Genomic DNA, 21211 nt, shown 5'->3' on the forward strand with positions numbered 1-21211 from the left:
AGCGTATATAATGTATCATTCAGTATATATGATGACACAACGCTGTGGAGCGCTCTGCAAGCACACAGAGACACCACATCATTGTACTATTATTATTACAATACTAATAGTAGTATTTTTTGCAGTGTATATAATGTATCATTCAGTATATATGATGACACAACGCTGTGGAGCGCTCTGCAAGCACACAGAGACACCACATCATTGTACTATTATTATTACAATACTAATAGTAGTATTTTTTGCAGCGTATATAATGTATCATTCAGTATATATGATGACACAACGCTGTGGAGCGCTCTGCAAGCACACAGAGACACCACATCATTGTACTATTATTATTACAATACTAATAGTAGTATTTTTTGCAGTGTATATAATGTATCATTCAGTATATATGATGACACAACGCTGTGGAGCGCTCTGCAAGCACACAGAGACACCACATCATTGTACTATTATTATTACAATACTAATAGTAGTATTTTTTGCAGCGTATATAATGTATCATTCAGTATATATGATGACACAACGCTGTGGAGCGCTCTGCAAGCACACAGAGACACCACATCATTGTACTATTATTATTACAATACTAATAGTAGTATTTTTTGCAGCGTATATAATGTATCATTCAGTATATATGATGACACAACGCTGTGGAGCGCTCTGCAAGCACACAGAGACACCACATCATTGTACTATTATTATTACAATACTAATAGTAGTATTTTTTGCAGTGTATATAATGTATCATTCAGTATATATGATGACACAACGCTGTGGAGCGCTCTGCAAGCACACAGAGACACCACATCATTGTACTATTATTATTACAATACTAATAGTAGTATTTTTTGCAGCGTATATAATGTATCATTCAGTATATATGATGACACAACGCTGCGGAGCGCTCTGCAAGCACACAGAGACACCACATCATTGTACTATTATTATTACAATACTAATAGTAGTATTTTTTGCAGCGTATATAATGTATCATTCAGTATATATGATGACACAACGCTGTGGAGCGCTCTGCAAGCACACAGAGACACCACATCATTGTACTATTATTATTACAATACTAATAGTAGTATTTTTTGCAGTGTATATAATGTATCATTCAGTATATATGATGACACAACGCTGTGGAGCGCTCTGCAAGCACACAGAGACACCACATCATTGTACTATTATTATTACAATACTAATAGTAGTATTTTTTGCAGCGTATATAATGTATCATTCAGTATATATGATGACACAACGCTGTGGAGCGCTCTGCAAGCACACAGAGACACCACATCATTGTACTATTATTATTACAATACTAATAGTAGTATTTTTTGCAGCGTATATAATGTATCATTCAGTATATATGATGACACAACGCTGTGGAGCGCTCTGCAAGCACACAGAGACACAACATCATTGTTGTCATCATTTGTAGTATTATTGACAATAGTAATAAAGTAATAGTAATAAAGTAATATAATAACAGTGATAAAGTAATAGAGTAATATTAACAGAGTAATAGCAGTAAAGTAATAAAGTAATAGTAATGGAGTCAAAATACACAAATGTCATTTTTTCATTCAGAATGATATCATTTTTCCAACTTTCTTATTAACAATCATTTGTATTAATATTATCACAGAAATATGGTATTTATTGAAGTATATCTTTTATTTGAAAGTAAATAAGAGTATAAGGAATAAGTCATCCAGTACATATAAATATACACTTAGTAAAAGGATGAAATATATATTATTGTACAAGCCAAATCATTTATTACTATGCAGTATTATTGTTGTACTTTTCAAGAAGAAAGTATAACAATGCAGTATTATTGTTTTAGTACTCATCAAGTAGAAAGTATTGCTATGCAGTATTATTGTAGTACTCTTCAAGAAGAAAGTATTACTATGCAGTATTATTGTAGTACTCATCAAGAAGAAAGTATTACTATGCAGTATTATTGTAGTACTCGTCAAGAAGAAAGTATTATTATGCAGTATTATTGCAGTACTTATCAAGAAGAAAGTATTGCTATGCAGTATTATTGTAGTACTCATCAAGGAGAAAGTATTACTATGCAGTATTATTGTAGTACTTTTCAAGGAGAAAGTATTACTATGCAGTATTATTGTAGTACTTTTCAAGAAGAAAGTATTGCTATGCAGTATTATTGTAGTACTCATCAAGAAGAAAGTATTACTAAGCAGTATTATTGTAGTACTCATCAAGAAGAAAGTATTACTATGCAGTATTATTGTAGTACTCATCAAGAAGAAAGTATTACTAAGCAGTATTATTGTAGTACTCATCAAGAAGAAAGTATTACTATGCAGTATTATTGTAGTACTCTTCAAGAAGAAAGTATTACTATGCAGTATTGTAGTACTCATCAAGAAGAAAGTATTACTATGCAGTATTATTGTAGTACTTTTCAAGAAGAAAGTATTACTATGCAGTATTATTGTAGTACTCATCAAGAAGAAAGTATTGCTATGCAGTATTATTGTAGTACTCATCAAGAAGAAAGTATTACTATGCAGTATTATTGTAGTACTCATCATACGTGCGTCCTTGTCCATCGGTGGCCAACAGGAAGTCATCAGAGACGTCCCTCAGATGAACTTCCTGCTTCTGAAGCTGCGTCCAGAAGAAGTAGGAGGGGCTTGGTGTCCTTGCAAGAGGGGGCGGGGCTTGATGGTACCTTGGTGAGAATGTTCTGTGGGACTGTGGGCTGGGGATGATGTCATCTATCTCATCTGTACAGTAGAAACATGACACCTTATACTCTCTGTACAGTAGAAACATGACACCTTATACTCTCTGTACAGTAGAAACATGACACCTTATACTCTCTGTACAGTAGAAACATGACACCTTATACCCTCTGTACAGTAGAAACATGACACCTTATACTCTCTGTACAGTAGAAAGATGACACCTTATACTCTCTGTACAGTAGAAACATGACACCTTATACTCTCTGTACAGTAGAAACATGACACCTTATACCCTCTGTACAGTAGAAACATGACACCTTATACTCTCTGTACGGTAGAAACATGACACCTCATACCCTCTGTACAGTAGAAACATGACACCTTATAGTCTCTGTACAGTAGAAACATGACACCTTATAGTCTCTGTACAGTAGGAACATGACACCTTATAGTCTCTGTACAGTAGAAACATGACACCTTATACTCTCTGTACAGTAGAAACATGACACCTTATAGTCTCTGTACAGTAGAAACATGACACCTTATAGTCTCTGTACAGTAGAAAGATGACACCTTATACTCTCTGTACAGTAGAAAGATGACACCTTATACTCTCTGTACAGTAGAAACATGACACCTTATAGTCTCTGTACAGTAGAAACATGACACCTTATACTCTCTGTACAGTAGAAACATGACACCTTATAGTCTCTGTACAGTAGAAACATGACACCTTATAGTCTCTGTACAGTAGAAAGATGACACCTTATACTCTCTGTACAGTAGAAAGATGACACCTTATAGTCTCTGTACAGTAGAAACATGACACCTTATAGTCTCTGTACAGTAGAAACATGACACCTTATAGTCTCTGTACAGTAGAAAGATGACACCTTATACTCTCTGTACAGTAGAAACATGACACCTTATACTCTCTGTACAGTAGAAACATGACACCTTATAGTCTCTGTACAGTAGAAACATGACACCTTATAGTCTCTGTACAGTAGAAACATGACACCTTATACTCTCTGTACAGTAGAAAGATGAAGACAAGTGTGATGAAGTTACTGTTGTGATCCAGCGAGGAAGAAGAAGGAGGAGAGTTGATGCAGGAAGTTCTCAGATCTTCTTCTAGAACTTCCACAATGATGGCCAGATCCTCCAGGCTGCTGCTTACTACTTTTCTCTGATCACCAAACATAAACCAGCTATGACCAAACATCTGACCTTTGACATGTGACTTGTAACAGGTGACAGCTGACTTGTAACATGTGACATGTGACATTTAACAGGTGACATGTGACTTCTAACAGGTGACATTTAACAGGTGACATGTGACTTGTAACAGGTGACATGTGACTTTTAACATGTGACCTTTGACATGTGACTTGTAACAGGTGACATGTGACTTGTAACAGGTGACATGTGACTTGTAACAGGTGACATGTGACTTTTAACATGTGACCTTTGACATGTGACTTTTAACATGTGACCTTTGACATGTGACATTTAACAGGTGACATGTGACTTGTAACAGGTGACATGTGACTTTTAACATGTGACCTTTGACATGTGACATTTAACAGGTGACATGTGACTTGTAACAGGGGACATGTGACTTTTAACATGTGACCTTTGACATGTGACTTGTAACAGGTGACATTTAACAGGTGACATGTCTCTTTTAACAGATGACATATGACCTTTGACATTTGACCTTTAACAGGTGACATGTGACCTTTAACATGTGACCTCTAACTGTTATGATCCACTGCCCGGATCATCACATATTCCAATTTTGTTCCACTTTTTGTATTTCATTCTGTTGTTTGACTTCCTTAGTTCCTGTTTGGTCTGTCACCATGGTTGCATAATAGTTCCACCTGCTACTCGCTGTTTACGCACACCTGTTTCTCTTGATTACTGCCTTATTTAAGCCTGCCCCTTTTGTTCATTCTTCCTCGGATCCTAATTTGCTTTCATGCAACAAGTGACGACTGCTGTTCTATGTTCATACTTGCTAGCTTTCGCGCTACGCCTTGTTTTCCTCTAGCTTCCATGCTAGTAGTTTTTGTTTTGCCTTTTGTGCCAAGTGTAAGTGTTTCTGTTTGTTTCCCTGGCTCCCATGCTAGTAGTTTTTGTTTTGCCTTTTGTGCCAAGTGTAAGTGTTTCTGTTTGTTTCCCTAGCTCCCATGCTAGTAGTTTTTGTTTTGCCTTTTGTGCCAAGTGTAAGTGTTTCTGTTTGTTTCCCTAGCTCCCATGCTAGCACTTTTGGTTTGCCTTTCCTGCCTAGCACCAGTGTTTTTGTTCTTAGCCTGTTTTTAGTAAATCTTTATTTCTTACCATACGCTGTGTTCTTGCCCGACCGCATCCACGGAAGAAGGAATCCGGCATCACTATGCCCAGCAAACGTCACACTAACATTTGACACGTGACCTCTAATATTTGACATGTGAGCTTTCACATTTGACATGTGATCTCTAAAATATGACATGTGACCTTTAACATTTGACATGTGACCTCTAAAATTTGACATGTGACCTTTAAGATTTGACATGTGACCTTTAACATGTGACATGTGACCTATAACTTGTGACTTGTAACATGTGACCTTTAACATGTAACATGTGACCTTCAACATCTGACATGTGATTTGTAACATGTGACCTTTAACATGTAACATGTGACCTTCAACATCTGACATGTGATTTGTAACATGTGACCTTTAACATGTGACATGTGACCTTTAACATGTGACATGTGACCTATAACTTGTGACTTGTAACATGTGACCTTTAACATGTAACATGTGACCTTCAACATCTGACATGTGATTTGTAACATGTGACCTTTAACATGTGACATGTGACCTTTAAAATGCAACATGTGACCTTTCACACCTGACATGTGCCTTTTAATATGTGACATGTGACCTTTCCCTTTTGACATGTGACCTTTGACATGTAACATGTGACATGTATCAAGTGAGATGTGAGAAGTGAGAAGTGAGGAGAGAAGGAGTCCCAGAGCAGGTAAGTAGATCTCACCTTGCTGCTTCTTTGCCGTGTTTTCACTCTCTTCTTGGAGCCTAAAAGATGAGTGACTTGCTTTTAGCCTCAAGTTGTAGAAGAAGACTAGAAGTGAAGTGGAGTCACTCACCTTTGACCTTCTTCTTGTCACCGTTCTGCTTGTCATTGGAAGAAAAACAATGGTGTTAGATGTAAATATAAACAGAATACAATGATTTGCAAATCCTTTTCAAGCCATATTCAGTTGAATATGCTACAAAGACAACATATTTCATCTTCAAACTCATAAAATTAATATTTTTTTGCAAATAATCATTAACTTTAGAATTTGATGCCAGCAACACGTGACAAAGAAGTTGGGAAAGGTGGCAATAAATACTGATAAAGTTGAGGAATGCTCATCAAACACTTATTTGGAACATCCCACAGGTGTGCAGGCTAATTGGGAACAGGTGGGTGCCATGATTGGCTATAAAAACAGCTTCTCAGTCTTTCACAAGAAAGGATGGGGCGAGGTACACCCCTTTGTCCACAACTGTGTGAGCAAATAGTCAAACAGTTTAAGAACAACCTTTCTCAAAGTGACATTGCAAGAAATTGAGGGATTTCAACATCTACGCTCCATAATATCATCAAAAGGTTCAGAGAATCTGGAGAAATCACTCCACGTAAGCGGCATGGCCGGAAACCAACATTGAATGACCGTGACCTTCCATCCCTTAGCCGTCTAAAGGATATCACCACATGGGCTCAGAACACTTCAGAAAACCACTGTCACTAAATACAGTTGGTCGCTACATCTTTAAGTGAAAGTTAAAGCTCTAATATGCAAAGCCAAAGCCATTTATCAACAACATCCAGAAACGCCGCCGGCTTCTCTGGGCTTGAGCTCATCTAAGATGGACTGATGCAAAGTGGAAAAGTGTTCTGTGGTCTGACGAGTCCACATTTCAAATTGTTTTCGGAAATATTCGACATGGTGTCATCCGGACCGAAGGGGAAGCGAACCATCCAGACTGTTATCCACGCAAAGTGTAAAAGCCAGCATGTGTGATGGTATGGGGTGCATTAGTGGGCAAGGCATGGGTAACTTACACATCTGTGAAGGCAACATTAATGCTGAAAGGTACATACAGCTTTTGGAACAACATATGCTGCCATCTAAGCGCCGTCTTTTTCATGGACGCCCCTGCTTATTTCAGCAAGACAATGCCAAGACACATTCAGCACATGTTACAACAGCGTGGCTTCGTAGTAAAAGAGTGCGGGTACTTTCCTGGCCCACCTGCAATCCAGACCTGTCTCCCATGGAAAATGTGTGGCGCATTATGAAGCGTAAAATAGGACAGCGGAGACCCCGGACTGTTGAAGGACTGAAGCTCTACATAAAACAAGAATGGGAAAGAATTCCACTTTCAAAGCTTCAACAATTAGTTTCCTCAGTTCCCAAACGTTTATTGAGTGTTGTTAAAAGAAAAGTTGATGTAACACAGTGGTGAACATGCCCTTTCCCAACTACTATAGCGCTTTTTCTCTAGTGACTCAAAGCGCTTTACATAGTGAAACCCAATATCTAATTTTTACATTGAAAGCAGTGTGGGTGGCACTGGGAGCAGGTGGGTCAAGTGCCTTGCCCAAGGACACAACGGCAGCGACTAAGATGGTGGAAGCGGAGATCGAACCTGCAACCCTCAAGTTGCTCTACCAACCGAGCTATACCGCCCCAACATTGCGTGGAAGTCTGGGAAAGTGCAGAGGGAGTGGCAGATTTGGGGGGTGGTCTCCCTATTCAAAAATGGGGACTAGTGCAGGGGTCGGGAACCTTTTTTGGCTGAGAGAGGCAAAAAGCCAAATATTTTTTAAATATATTTCCGTAAGAGCCATATAATATTTTTTTAACACTGAACACAACTAAACACGTGCATTTTTAAGTAAGACCAACATTTCTAGAGTATAATAGGTCTCTTATTCTTTGTAATAACATTGTTATTCTGAAGCTAACTGTGGAGGGGGCGTGGCCTGCGGGCCTGCAGTGACAGGTGCGTAGATGGCCCACCTGGGCCTTGTTATCTAATCACCTGTTGCTCTGTTATAAGCAGCAGCCAGGAGGAGAGACGGGGCTGGGGCTGGAAAAAACAATTGCTGGAAAGCAACTGAGAGACTTATTGAAAAATAAAACAATATTGTAACCCTGAAACAGGCTCTTGGTGGTCTGAAGAACCCCCAGGAGGGCAAACCCCACACTAACCAATAATAAATAAATAACTTCTTACCATTAACGCAACTTCTTGAACAGGTGTGGTACAAAAAAACAGATGGATGGATTAAAAATGCATGAGAATGTTTTCTATTTTGAGCATTATTTTTAAGACTGTGATTACAAGTGGAATTATTCATGACTTATCGTGTTAAGCAACGTCAGCTCAGATTTATCTGAGAGCCAGATGCAGTCATCAAAAGAGCCACATCTGGCTCGCGAGCCATAGGTTGCCTACCCCTGGACTAGTGGGTGTGTGCTAATTAAAGGGTGTTCACACTACTCAGCCTCCCTGGGAAATTTTACGCCAAGGTACTGCAAAGGAGGGTCCGGCCGATAGTCAAACTTCAGATTCAAGAGGAGCGATGTGGATTCTGTCCTGGTCGTGAAACAACTAACCCGCTCTTTACTCGTGTGGTAATCATGGAGGAGACCTGGGAGTAGGCCTATCCAGTCTACATGTGCTTTGTGAATGTGGAGAAGGTGTCTGCCATTCCTGAGGGAGTACGGGGTGAGGGCGACCCTGCTGAGGGAGTACGGGGTGAGGGCGACCCTGCTGAGGGAGTACGGGGTGAGGGCGACCCTGCTGAGGGAGTACGGGGTGAGGGCGACCCTGCTGAGGGAGTACGGGGTGAGGGCGACCCTGCTGAGGGAGTACGGGGTGAGGGCGACCCTGCTGAGAGAGTACGGGGTGAGGGTGACCCTGCTGAGGGAGTACGGGGTGAGGGCGACCCTGCTGAGGGAGTACGGGGTGAGGGCGACCCTGCTGAGGGAGTACGGGGTGAGGGCGACCCTGCTGGGGGAGTACGGGGTGAGGGCGACCCTGCTGAGGGAGTACGGGGTGAGGGCAACCCTGCTGAGGGAGTACGGGGTGAGGGCGACCCTGCTGAGGGAGTACGGGGTGAGGGCGACCCTGCTGAGGGAGTACGGGGTGAGGGCGACCCTGCTGAGGGAGTACGGGGTGAGGGCGACCCTGCTGAGGGAGTACGGGGTGAGGGCGACCCTGCTGAGGGAGTACGGGGTGAGGGCGACCCTGCTGAGGGAGTACGGGGTGAGGGCGACCCTGCTGAGGGAGTACGGGGTGAGGGCGACCCTGCTGAGGGAGTACGGGGTGAGGGCGACCCTGCTGAGGGAGTACGGGGTGAGGGCGACCCTGCTGAGGGAGTACGGGGTGAGAGCGACCCTGCTGAGGGAGTACGGGGTGAGGGCGACCCTGCTGAGGGAGTACGGGGTGAGGGCGACCCTGCTGAGGGAGTACGGGGTGAGGGCGACCCTGCTGAGGGAGTACGGGGTGAGGGCGACCCTGCTGAGGGAGTACGGGGTGAGGGCGACCCTGCTGAGGGAGTACGGGGTGAGGGCGACCCTGCTGAGGACCATTCAATCTTGCTTTAACCAGACTGAGACTTGTGTCCGGGTGCTTGGATATAGGTAGGATCATTTTCCTGTGCTAGTTGGTCTCCGCCAGGACTGCACTCTGTCTCCTATCCCGTTTGTGATTTTCATGGACAGGATGTCTAGGCAGAGTGCTGACAATGGTGGAGAGGGTATAGGTCTCGGGGGTCTAGAGGTTGTCTCACTGCTGGTTGCAGATGATGTGGTCCTGATGGCCCCATCGGTTCGTGACCTTCAGCTCTCACTGGATCGGTTTGCAGCCGAGTGTTCAGCAGCTGGAATGAAGATCAGTATCTCCAAATCTGAGACCATGGTTCTCAGCAGGAAACCCATGGTTTGTACAGTCCAGGTAGAGAACGAGACTCGGTCCCAGGTGGAGGGGTTGAAGTATCTCGGGGTCTTGTTCACGAGTGAGGGAAGATGGAGAAGGAAATCAGCCAGAGAATGGGAGCAGCTGGGGCTGTGTTGCAGTCTCTCTGCCGCACTGTTGTGACCAAACCAGAGCTGAGCCGGAAGGCAAAGCTCTCGGTCTACTGAGCTATCTACATTCCTACTCTCACCTATGGTCAGGAAGTGTGGGTCATGACCGAAAGAACATGATGGTGGATACAAGCGGCCTCAGAAGGGTGGCTGGCATCTCCCTTCGAGATAGGAAGAGACCTTGAGTCACCCGAGAGAGACTCCTTAGGGAGGTCCTCCTTGCACCTCCCACTGGGAGGAGACCCCGCGGCAGGCCAAGGACCAGATGGGGGGATTACATCTCCTCTCTGGCACGGGAACACTTCGGGATCTCCCAGGAGGAAGTTGCTAATGTTGCCCTGGAGAGGGAAGTCTGGGGGTCTCTGCTGGAACTGTTGTCCCCGTAACCCCATTCCAGGTAAGTGCTTGAAGATGGATGGATGGAACAATGGTGATGATAATAATGATAATAATGATAATGTTAATAATAACAATGATAACAAGCATGATTATAATAATAATGATAATAACAATGATGATGATAATAATATTAATAATAATAACGATGATGATGATAATAATATTAATAATAATAACGATGATGATGATAATAATAATAATAATAATAACAATGATGATTATGATAATAACATTAACAATGATGGTGATGATAATAATATTAATAATAATAACAAATATGATGATAATAATAATAATAATAATCATCATAATTATAATAATAGTGTAACACGAGTATTGAAATAGTTTGTCTCGAGAAAAGTGACGGTAAAGAAAACATTCTGCTTCACATGCTACCTGAATGTCTCGAGGGTTCCATCCCTGAGACATGCGAATGTTCTTCAGCAGATCTTTCACTGGCATCTTCACTCGGACTCCAAGGTACACTTTACTACCGACGTCAGCTACGTGGAGATGGAGGTGGAGGTGGAGGTGGAGGTGGAGGTGGAGATGGAGGTGGAGGTGGAGATAAGATGGAGGTGGAGATGAAGATGGAGGTGGTGATGGAGATGAAGATGGAGATGGAAGTGGAGATGGAAGTGGAGGTGGAGGTGGAGATGGAGATGAGGTGGAGGTGAAGATGAAGATGGAATGTGGAGGTGGAGACGGAGATGGAGGTGGAGGTGGAGATGGAGGTGGAGGTGGAGGTGGAGATGGAGATGGAGGTGGAGATGGAGATGGAGGTGGTGATGGAGATGAAGATGGAGATGAGGTGGAGATGGAGGTGGAGGTGGAGGTGGAGATGGAGATACGATGGAGGTGGAGATGAAGATGGAGGTGGTGATAGAGATGAAGATGGAGATGGAAGTGGAGTTGGAGGTGGAGATGGAGGTGGAGATGGAGATGGAGGTGGAGGTGGAGGAGGAGGTGGAGGTGGAGATGGAAGTGGAGGTGGAGGAGGAGGTGGAGATGGAAGTGGAGATGGAGATGGAGGTGGAGGTGGAGATAAGATGGAGGTGGAGATGAAGATGGAGGTGGTGATGGAGATGAAGATGGAGATGGAAGTGGAGATGGAAGTGGAGGTGGAGGTGGAGATGGAGATGAGGTGGAGGTGAAGATGAAGATGGAATGTGGAGGTGGAGACGGAGATGGAGGTGGAGGTGGAGATGGAGGTGGAGGTGGAGGTGGAGATGGAGATGGAGGTGGAGATGGAGATGGAGGTGGTGATGGAGATGAAGATGGAGATGAGGTGGAGATGGAGGTGGAGGTGGAGGTGGAGATGGAGATACGATGGAGGTGGAGATGAAGATGGAGGTGGTGATAGAGATGAAGATGGAGATGGAAGTGGAGTTGGAGGTGGAGATGGAGGTGGAGATGGAGATGGAGGTGGAGGTGGAGGAGGAGGTGGAGGTGGAGATGGAAGTGGAGGTGGAGGAGGAGGTGGAGATGGAAGTGGAGATGGAGATGGAAGTGGAGGTGGAGATGGAGATGGAGGTGGAGGTGGAGGAGGAGGTGGAGATGGAGGTGGAGATGGAGATGGAGATGGAGGTGGAGGTGGAGGAGGAGGTGGAGATGGAAGTGGAGATGGAGGTGGAGATGGAGGTGGAAGTGGAGATGGAGATGGAAGTGGAGGTGGAGATGGAGATGGAGATGGAGGTGGAGGTGGAAGTGGAGATGGAGGTGGAGATGGAGGTGGAGGTGGAGATGGAAGTGGAGATGGAGGTGGAAGTGAAGATGGAGATGGAGGTGGAGGTGGAGATGGAGGTGGAGGTGGAGATGGAGATGGAGGTGGAGGTGGAGGTGGAGGTGGAGGTGGAGGTGGAGGTGGAGATGAAGGTGGAGGTGGAGATGGAGGTGAAGGAAAATAACAGGGGAAGGAAAATAAACGTTACACAACATTTCTTGTACGTCAATTCAAGAAGCAACGTTGTTTTGCTGCTGTGGAATATTTGATTGTGTATCTTCATGTACTTTCAGGGTACTGAATGGAGTACTTTGTGATATTTTACTTAGTACTAATGGTGGAATATTTGATTGTGTATCTTCATGTACTTTCAGGGTACTGAATGGAGTACTTTGTGATATTTTACTTAGTACTAATGGTGTAATATTTGATTGTGTTTGTTAAATATTAATGTTGATGTACTTTCAGGGTACTGAATATAGTAGCTCATGATATTTTACCGAGTATTGCATTTTTGACATGTTCAAAGTTCAAAGTTCAAAGTTCATTCGACAGGATGACTGAAAAAAGCCAAACAGAGAACATTTTACCTGCATCCTGTAAAGTCACGCTGGGCACAGGTGAGTCCATGCTGGGCACAGGTGAGTCCATGCTGGGCACAGGTGAGTACAGGCTGGGCACAGGTGAGTCCATGCTGGGCACAGGTGAGTACAGGCTGGGCACAGGTGAGTACAGGCTGGGCACAGGTGAGTACAGGCTGGGCACAGATGAGTCCATGCTGGGCACAGGTGAGTCCATGCTGGGCACAGGTGAGTACAGGCTTGGCACAGGTGAGTCCATGCTGGGCACAGGTGAGTCCATGCTGGGCACAGGTGAGTACAGGCTGGGCACAGATGAGTCCATGCTGGGCACAGGTGAGTCCATGCTGGGCACAGGCGAGTACATACTGGGCACGGGTGAGTACATACTGGGTAGAGGTGAGTAAGATTTGGCCAGGTGAGTTGCGGATCCCTGCGACTGAGCGCCACTGCTGGCTGTTCTGTAACCACGCTCCGTGTTGTCCTGTACTCTAGAACCTTCCCTCATGGTGTCCACCTAGCAAGACAACATTTACTGTCAACAAAATGATCAAGTACAACATTTACTGTCAACAAAATGATCAAGTACAACATTTACTGTCAACAAAATGATCAAGTACAACATTTACTGTCAACAAAATGATCAAGTACAACATTTACTGTCAACAAAATGATGAAGTACAACATTTACTGTCAACAAAATGATCAAGTACAACATTTACTGTCAACAAAATGATGAAGTACAACATTTACTGTCAACAAAATGATCAAGTACAACATTTACTGTCAACAAAATGATCAAGTACAACATTTACTGTCAACAAAATGATCAAGTACAACATTTACTGTCAACAAAAACCATCTGCTAGAATATTTCCTGCGAACAAAACTATGAAAGACAAGAAGGGCAACAATCATTGCCTGACCCAAACCCAACAAACCAATGGACAACCCCAAGAACTAGCGCCCAATCCAATGCGTCCCATTGAAAGACCTGGAGCGACTCCTCCTGGCCCGCCTGGACCCCACCTGAGACTCCCAACTACTGGACCAAAAAGCAGGATTCTGGCAGCACCGTCCACCAGATCATGAAGCTGATCGACAACATCGAAGACGGCTTCCAAAAATGTCACAAAGCGGCTGTTGTTTTGGCGGAGCTCACTGCGGGTTATCACAGCGTCTGGGGTTCATACGTACTATCCTCTCCAACCGCAGCTTCATACTGAAGACAGGTGAAGTGAATGATATTTATATAGCGCTTTTCTCTAGTGACTCAAAGCACTTTACAGTGTGAAACCCAATATCTAAGTCACATTTAAAGCAGTGTGGGTGTCACTGGGAGCAGGAGGGTCTTGCCCAAGGACACAACGGGAGTGACTAGGATGGTGGAAGCGGGGATAGAACCTTCAACCCTCAAGTTGCTGGCACGCCCCCTCTACCAACCGAGCTATACCGCCCCAAGACAAGCAATGGAGAGGCCAGCCGCCCACGGGGCCTCAACAAGGAAGTCCCCCAAGGGTCAGTACTGGCCCCATTGCTCTTCAACCTTTATATCTTTGATGTACGTTCAGAGTGCGGAATGTAGTACTTCATAATATTTGACCGAGTACCAATGGCGTAATATTTGATTGTGTTTTGGGCTCATGACAGCGGATCAGTACTGGCCCCATTGCTCTTCAAACTTTGGCTCAGCGCCCTGCCCTCCACAACATCAGGGAAGTACAGATACCTCGCCCTCTTACATTCAGACAGAGACTGGTCAACGGTAGAGGAGACCCTAACCTCAGACGTGTCACAAACACCTGGAAACTGAAAATGTGGAGACAATATTTACTGCGGCACAAGCCAACTCCCACAGACCTCAGAGTAAAACTGGACAGGCAGAACTCCCACAGACCTCAGAGTAAAACTGGACAGGCAGAACTCCCACAGACCTCAGAGTAAAACTGGACAGGCAGAACTCCCACAGACCTCAGAGTAAAACTGGACAGGCAGCTGAAGTACAAACAACACCTTGAATGGGTGCGTGCCAAAGTCTCCTCCAACAATAACTTCCTACGCCGACTAGCAGGCTCGTCTTGGGACGCAAGCGCCTCCATCTTAAGAACCGCCGCCCCTGTCCTGGCCTGAAGATTGTCACCAGCTGCCTGAAACCCCAACGGAGTTCCTTCCGGTACTATCAGGCATCGCACCAGACGCCCTGCCCACTACACTAAAACTATCCAGGACACTATTTACTGTAAACAAAAGCCATCAATTACAATATTTTCTGTGAACATAACTATCAGATACAACATGCACCGTAAACACCATCCATCCATCCATTTTCTACCGCTTGTCCCTTTCGGAGTTGCGGGGTACTGTAAACACAAAACTATCAAACACAACATGTACTGAAAACAAAAACTATCAAACACGGTATTTACTGTAAACAAAAACTATCATGTACTATATTTATTGTGAACAAAAGTATCAAATATAACATGTACTGTAAACAAAAACTATCAAGTGGACTATTTACTGTGAACAAAACTATCAAATCCAACGTTTACTGTGAACAAAACTATCAAATACAATATGTAATGTAAACAAAACTATCAAGTACACCATTTACTGTAAACAAAAACTATCAAGCACAATATTTACTGTGAACAAAACTATCAAATATAACATGTACTGTAAACAAAAACTATCAAATACAATATTTACTGTAAACAAAACTATCAAATATAACATGTACTGTAAACACAAACTATTAAAAACAATATTTACTGTAAACACAAACTATCAAATACAATATTTACTGTAAACAAAAACTATTAAAAACAATATTTACTGTGAACTAAACTATCAAATATAACATGTACTGTAAACACAAACTATCAAATACAATATTTACTGTAAACAAAAACTATTAAAAACAATATTTACTGTGAACTAAACTATCAAATATAACATGTACTGTAAACAAAAACTATCAAATACAATATTTACTGTAAACTAAACTATCAAATATAACATGTACTGTAAACACAAACTATCAAATACAATATTTACTGTAAACTAAACTATCAAATATAACATGTACTGTAAACACAAACTATCAAATACAATATTTACTGTAAACAAAAATAATACTGTAAAAAAGCTTGAAGAAATGGTGAAATACCATGCAGAGGCAGCATGCGGAACGTGTTCTATCAGCATGTGGAACGTGTTCTCCGGGTTTGCGGAACTTCTTGTCAGAGACAAAATTCTTCCAGGCACCTTGCGGAGTGACACTGGCCACGCCCACTGCCTAATGCCACGTACAGGTAAGACAAGGTGTGTTCAAATACGTAAATATGAAGGGAGAAATGATATAACAGTAGAATAACAGGCATGTACTACAACTGCAACTTCACTTCAACACACTTCAATTCATCTGAAATCTCACAACTCCAACACCTGGAGAATATTTGCTGTGTGCGTGTCTGCATGTGTGTGTGTGTGTGTGTTTTACAGGTGTAAAGCACTTTAAGGTTGATATGTCCATGTGTTCCTCATGATCCACATGTTCCTCAGGGTCCATACGTTCCTCATGATCCACATGTTCCTCAGGGTCCATACGTTCCTCATGATCCACATGTTCCACATATTCCATTAGTTCCTCATGATCCACATGTTCCTCAGGGTCCATACGTTCCTCATGATCCACATGTTCCTCAGGGTCCATACGTTCCTCATGATCCACATGTTCCTCAGGGTCCATACGTTCCTCATGATCCACATGTTCCTCAGGGTCCATACGTTCCTCATGATCCACATGTTCCACATATTCCATTAGTTCCTCATGATCCACATGTTCCTCAGGGTCCATACGTTCCGCGTGATCCACATGTTCCACATATTCCATTAGTTCCTCATGATCCACATGTTCCTCAGGGTCCATACGTTCCTCGTGATCCACATGTTCCACATATTCCATTAGTTCCTCATGATCCACATGTTCCTCAGGGTCCATACGTTCCTCATGATCCACATGTTCCACATATTCCATTAGTTCCTCATGATCCACATGTTCCTCAGGGTCCATACGTTCCTCGTGATCCACATGTTCCACATATTCCATTAGTTCCTCATGATCCACATGTTCCTCAGGGTCCATACGTTCCTCGTGATCCACATGTTCCACATATTCCATTAGTTCCTCATGATCCACATGTTCCTCAGGGTCCATACGTTCCTCGTGATCCACATGTTCCACATATTCCATTAGTTCCTCATGATCCACATGTTCCACATGATCCACACGGTCCATGTGTTCCACACGTTCCACATGTTCCACACATTCCACATGTTACACACATTCCTCATGATCCACATGTTCCACACGTTCCATACGTTCCTCATGATCCTCATGATCCACAGGGTCTATATGTTCCTCATAGAATAGAATATTATAGAATAGAATACAATATAATAGAGTTTTATTGTCATAATTACAGTGAACGGGTTCAAAGAATAACGAAATTGGAGCAGATCCTCTAAGGTGCAAACACATACATTTGGTAATATAAATAGTAGAAAAAAAGATAAAAGAGAAAAAAGAAGATACAGTATGTATCTATATATATATGTATATAAATGTATATATATGTATATATATAATGTGTTTGTGTGTGTGTGTATATATATACATATATATATATATATATATATATATATATATATATATATATATATGTATATATATAAGTGATCACGGAGTGACCACGCTGTAAGCCAGCCATGAAATTTGCAGAATTGTCTGGTATTTTTTGCCAAATGTTCTCTTTCTACCAAGAGCGTCTGTATCTGCAGCCGGTCAAGGCGCTGCCATCTTATATGTATATATATATGTATATATATATATATATATATATATATATATATATATATATATATATATATATATATATATATATATATATATATATATATATATATCCATCCATCCATCTTGTTCCGCTTATCCGAGGTTGTGTCGCGGGGTATATATATATATTTGCAGGGTGTGTATGATGCGTAGAAGTGCTTGTAGTTAGGGCATGTTGCATGTTGCATGTTACATGCTACATGTTGCATGTTACATGTTGTATGTTGCATGTTGCATGTTGCATGTTGCATGTTACATGTTGCATGTTGCATGTTGCATGTTGCATGTTACATGTTGCATGTTGCATGTTGCATGTTGCATGTTACATGCTACATGTTGCATGTTACATGTTGTATGTTGCATGTTGCATGTTGCATGTTGCATGTTACATGTTGCATGTTGCATGTTGCATGTTGCATGTTGCATGCTGCATGCCGCATGTTACATGTTACATGCTACATGTTGCATGTTGCATGTTGCATGTTGCATGTTGCATGTTACATGTTGCATGCTGCATGTCGCATGTTGCATGTTACATGTTGCATGTTGCATGTTGCATGTTACATGTTACATGTTGCATGTTGCATGTTGCATGTTGCATGTTACATGTTGCATGTTACATGTTGCATGTTGCATGTTGCATGTTGCATGTTACATGTTGCATGCTACATGTTGCATGTTACATGTTACATGTTGCATGCTGCATGCTGCATGCTACATGTTACATGCTGCTTGTGCCTGCTACTGTCTGCTTTCAGCTACTGCCTCCCGCTAGTCCTCCTTACGGGGGTGAAAAGAGCCTCCTCTTGCCGGTACACAGCCTCTCCACCACCAAGACTCCTACAGCGCCTCCTTGTGACCACACATGCTAACTGGGACCTGGCGGTCTCAGGCTAAACTGTAGAGGATCTCGGAGCAGCAGTGGCCCCCACAGGTCAGGTGTGCAGGCCCACCGGTGTGTGGACACGCCCTGGCATCTGCCAACCACTGCCCCATCTATGGGTCAAATAGTTGTCACCCCCCCACCCCCCCACCCACTGTCTTGTGGTACCTTTGGGAGAAGGAAAGGCTACGAGAGAAAACCCAGACAGAAAATTAGGAGGCGACTGTTTGTCATTGCTGACCCCCTGCTGGCAGCACCTGCAGCCAAACTGATGCCAGGTGTGTTGTCTTGTTTGCTTCTGGAACACATCCACACAGGTGTGTTGTCTTGTTTGCTTCTGGAACACATCCACACAGGTGTGTTGTCTTGTTTGCTTCTGGAACACATCCACACAGGTGTGTTGTCTTGTTTGCTTCTGGAACACATCCACACAGGTGTGTTGTCTTGTTTGCCTCTGGAACACATCCACACAGGTGTGTTGTCTTGTTTGCCTCTGGAACACATCCACACAGGTGTGTTGTCTTGTTTGCCTCTGGAACACATAAATGATAAATAAATGATAAATGGGTTGTACTTGTATAGCGCTTTTCTACCTTCAAGGTACTCAAAGCGCTTTGACACTACTTCCACATTTACCCATTCACACACACATTCACACACTGATGGAGGGAGCTGCCATGCAAGGCGCCAACCAGAACACATCAGGAGCAAGGGTGAAGTGTCTTGCTCAGGACACAACGGACGTGACGAGGTTGGTACTAGGTGGGAATTGAACAAGGGACGCTCGGGTTGCGCACGGCCACTCTCCCCACTGCGCCACGCCGTCCCTATCATCCACACCATCCACACAGGTGTGTTGTCTTGTTTGCCTCTGGAACACATCCACACAGGTGTGTTGTCTTGTTTGCTTCTGGAACACATCCACACAGGTGTGTTGTCTTGTTTGCTTCTGGAACACATCCACACAGATGTGTTGTCTTGTTTGCTTCTGGAACACATCCACACAGGTGTGTTGTCTTGTTTGCTTCTGGAACACATCCACACAGGTGTGTTGTCTTGTTTGCCTCTGGAACACATCCACACAGGTGTGTTGTCTTGTTTGCCTCTGGAACACATCCACACAGGTGTGTTGTCTTGTTTGCCTCTGGAACACATCCACACAGGTGTGTTGTCTTGTTTGCTTCTGGAACACATCCACACAGGTGTGTTGTCTTGTTTGCTTCTGGAACACATCCACACAGATGTGTTGTCTTGTTTGCTTCTGGAACACATCCACACAGGTGTGTTGTCTTGTTTGCCTCTGGAACACATCCACACAGGTGTGTTGTCTTGTTTGCTTCTGGAACACATCCACACAGATGTGTTGTCTTGTTTGCCTCTGGAACACATCCACACAGGTGTGTTGTCTTGTTTGCTTCTGGAACACATCCACACAGATGTGTTGTCTTGTTTGCTTCTGGAACACATCCACACAGGTGTGTTGTCTTGTTTGCTTCTGGAACACATCCACACAGATGTGTTGTCTTGTTTGCTTCTGGAACACATCCACACAGGTGTGTTGTCTTGTTTGCTTCTGGAACACATCCACACAGATGTGTTGTCTTGTTTGCTTCTGGAACACATCCACACAGGTGTGTTGTCTTGTTTGCTTCTGGAACACATCCACACAGGTGTGTTGTCTTGTTTGCCTCTGGAACACATCCACACAGATGTGTTGTCTTGTTTGCCTCTGGAACACATCCACACAGGTGTGTTGTCTTGTTTGCTTCTGGAACACATCCACACAGGTGTGTTGTCTTGTTTGCTTCTGGAACACATCCACACAGGTGTGTTGTCTTGTTTGCCTCTGGAACACATCCACACAGGTGTGTTGTCTTGTTTGCCTCTGGAACACATCCACACAGGTGTGTTGTCTTGTTTGCTTCTGGAACACATCCACACAGGTGTGTTGTCTTGTTTGCCTCTGGAACACATCCACACAGGTGTGTTGTCTTGTTTGCCTCTGGAACACATCCACACAGGTGTGTTGTCTTGTTTGCTTCTGGAACACATCCACACAGGTGTGTTGTCTTGTTTGCTTCTGGAACACATCCACACAGATGTGTTGTCTTGTTTGCTTCTGGAACACATCCACACAGGTGTGTTGTCTTGTTTGCCTCTGGAACACATCCACACAGGTGTGTTGTCTTGTTTGCTTCTGGAACACATCCACACAGGTGTGTTGTCTTGTTTGCTTCTGGAACACATCCACACAGGTGTGTTGTCTTGTTTGCCTCTGGAACACATCCACACAGGTGTGTTGTCTTGTTTGCCTCTGGAACACATCCACACAGGTGTGTTGTCTTGTTTGCCTCTGGAACACATCCACACAGGTGTGTTGTCTTGTTTGCTTCTGGAACACATCCACACAGGTGTGTTGTCTTGTTTGCTTCTGGAACACATCCACACAGGTGTGTTGTCTTGTTTGCTTCTGGAACACATCCACACAGATGTGTTGTCTTGTTTGCTTCTGGAACACATCCACACAGATGTGTTGTCTTGTTTGCTTCTGGAACACATCCACACAGGTGTGTTGTCTTGTTTGCCTCTGGAACACATCCACACAGGTGTGTTGTCTTGTTTGCCTCTGGAACACATCCACACAGGTGTGTTGTCTTGTTTGCTTCTGGAACACATCCACACAGATGTGTTGTCTTGTTTGCTTCTGGAACACATCCACACAGGTGTGTTGTCTTGTTTGCCTCTGGAACACATCCACACAGGTGTGTTGTCTTGTTTGCCTCTGGAACACATCCACACAGGTGTGTTGTCTTGTTTGCTTCTGGAACACAT

General features: G+C 43.4%; 1 protein-coding gene across 1 annotated transcript in view; it reads right to left on the reverse strand.

The window, feature by feature from the left end:
- zgc:113279 (uncharacterized protein LOC553749 homolog) overlaps positions 1 to 16899 on the reverse strand; it is a 43085-nt gene extending 26186 nt beyond the window's left edge. The window contains exons 1-8 of the mRNA XM_061918137.1: positions 16102 to 16899; positions 15769 to 15897; positions 12612 to 13116; positions 10695 to 10801; positions 5901 to 5925; positions 5789 to 5829; positions 3810 to 3927; positions 2585 to 2777 (exon numbers count right to left, since the gene is read on the reverse strand). Of these exons, the coding sequence (XP_061774121.1) occupies positions 2585 to 2777; positions 3810 to 3927; positions 5789 to 5829; positions 5901 to 5925; positions 10695 to 10801; positions 12612 to 13116; positions 15769 to 15897; positions 16102 to 16899 (1916 nt within the window). The remainder of the gene's footprint in view (positions 1 to 2584; positions 2778 to 3809; positions 3928 to 5788; positions 5830 to 5900; positions 5926 to 10694; positions 10802 to 12611; positions 13117 to 15768; positions 15898 to 16101) is intronic.
- Between the last annotated feature and the right edge of the window lie 4312 nt (positions 16900 to 21211).

The sequence above is a fragment of the Nerophis ophidion genome, linkage group LG13, assembly GCF_033978795.1.
Source record: "Nerophis ophidion isolate RoL-2023_Sa linkage group LG13, RoL_Noph_v1.0, whole genome shotgun sequence".
Taxonomy (NCBI): Eukaryota; Metazoa; Chordata; class Actinopteri; order Syngnathiformes; family Syngnathidae; genus Nerophis; species Nerophis ophidion.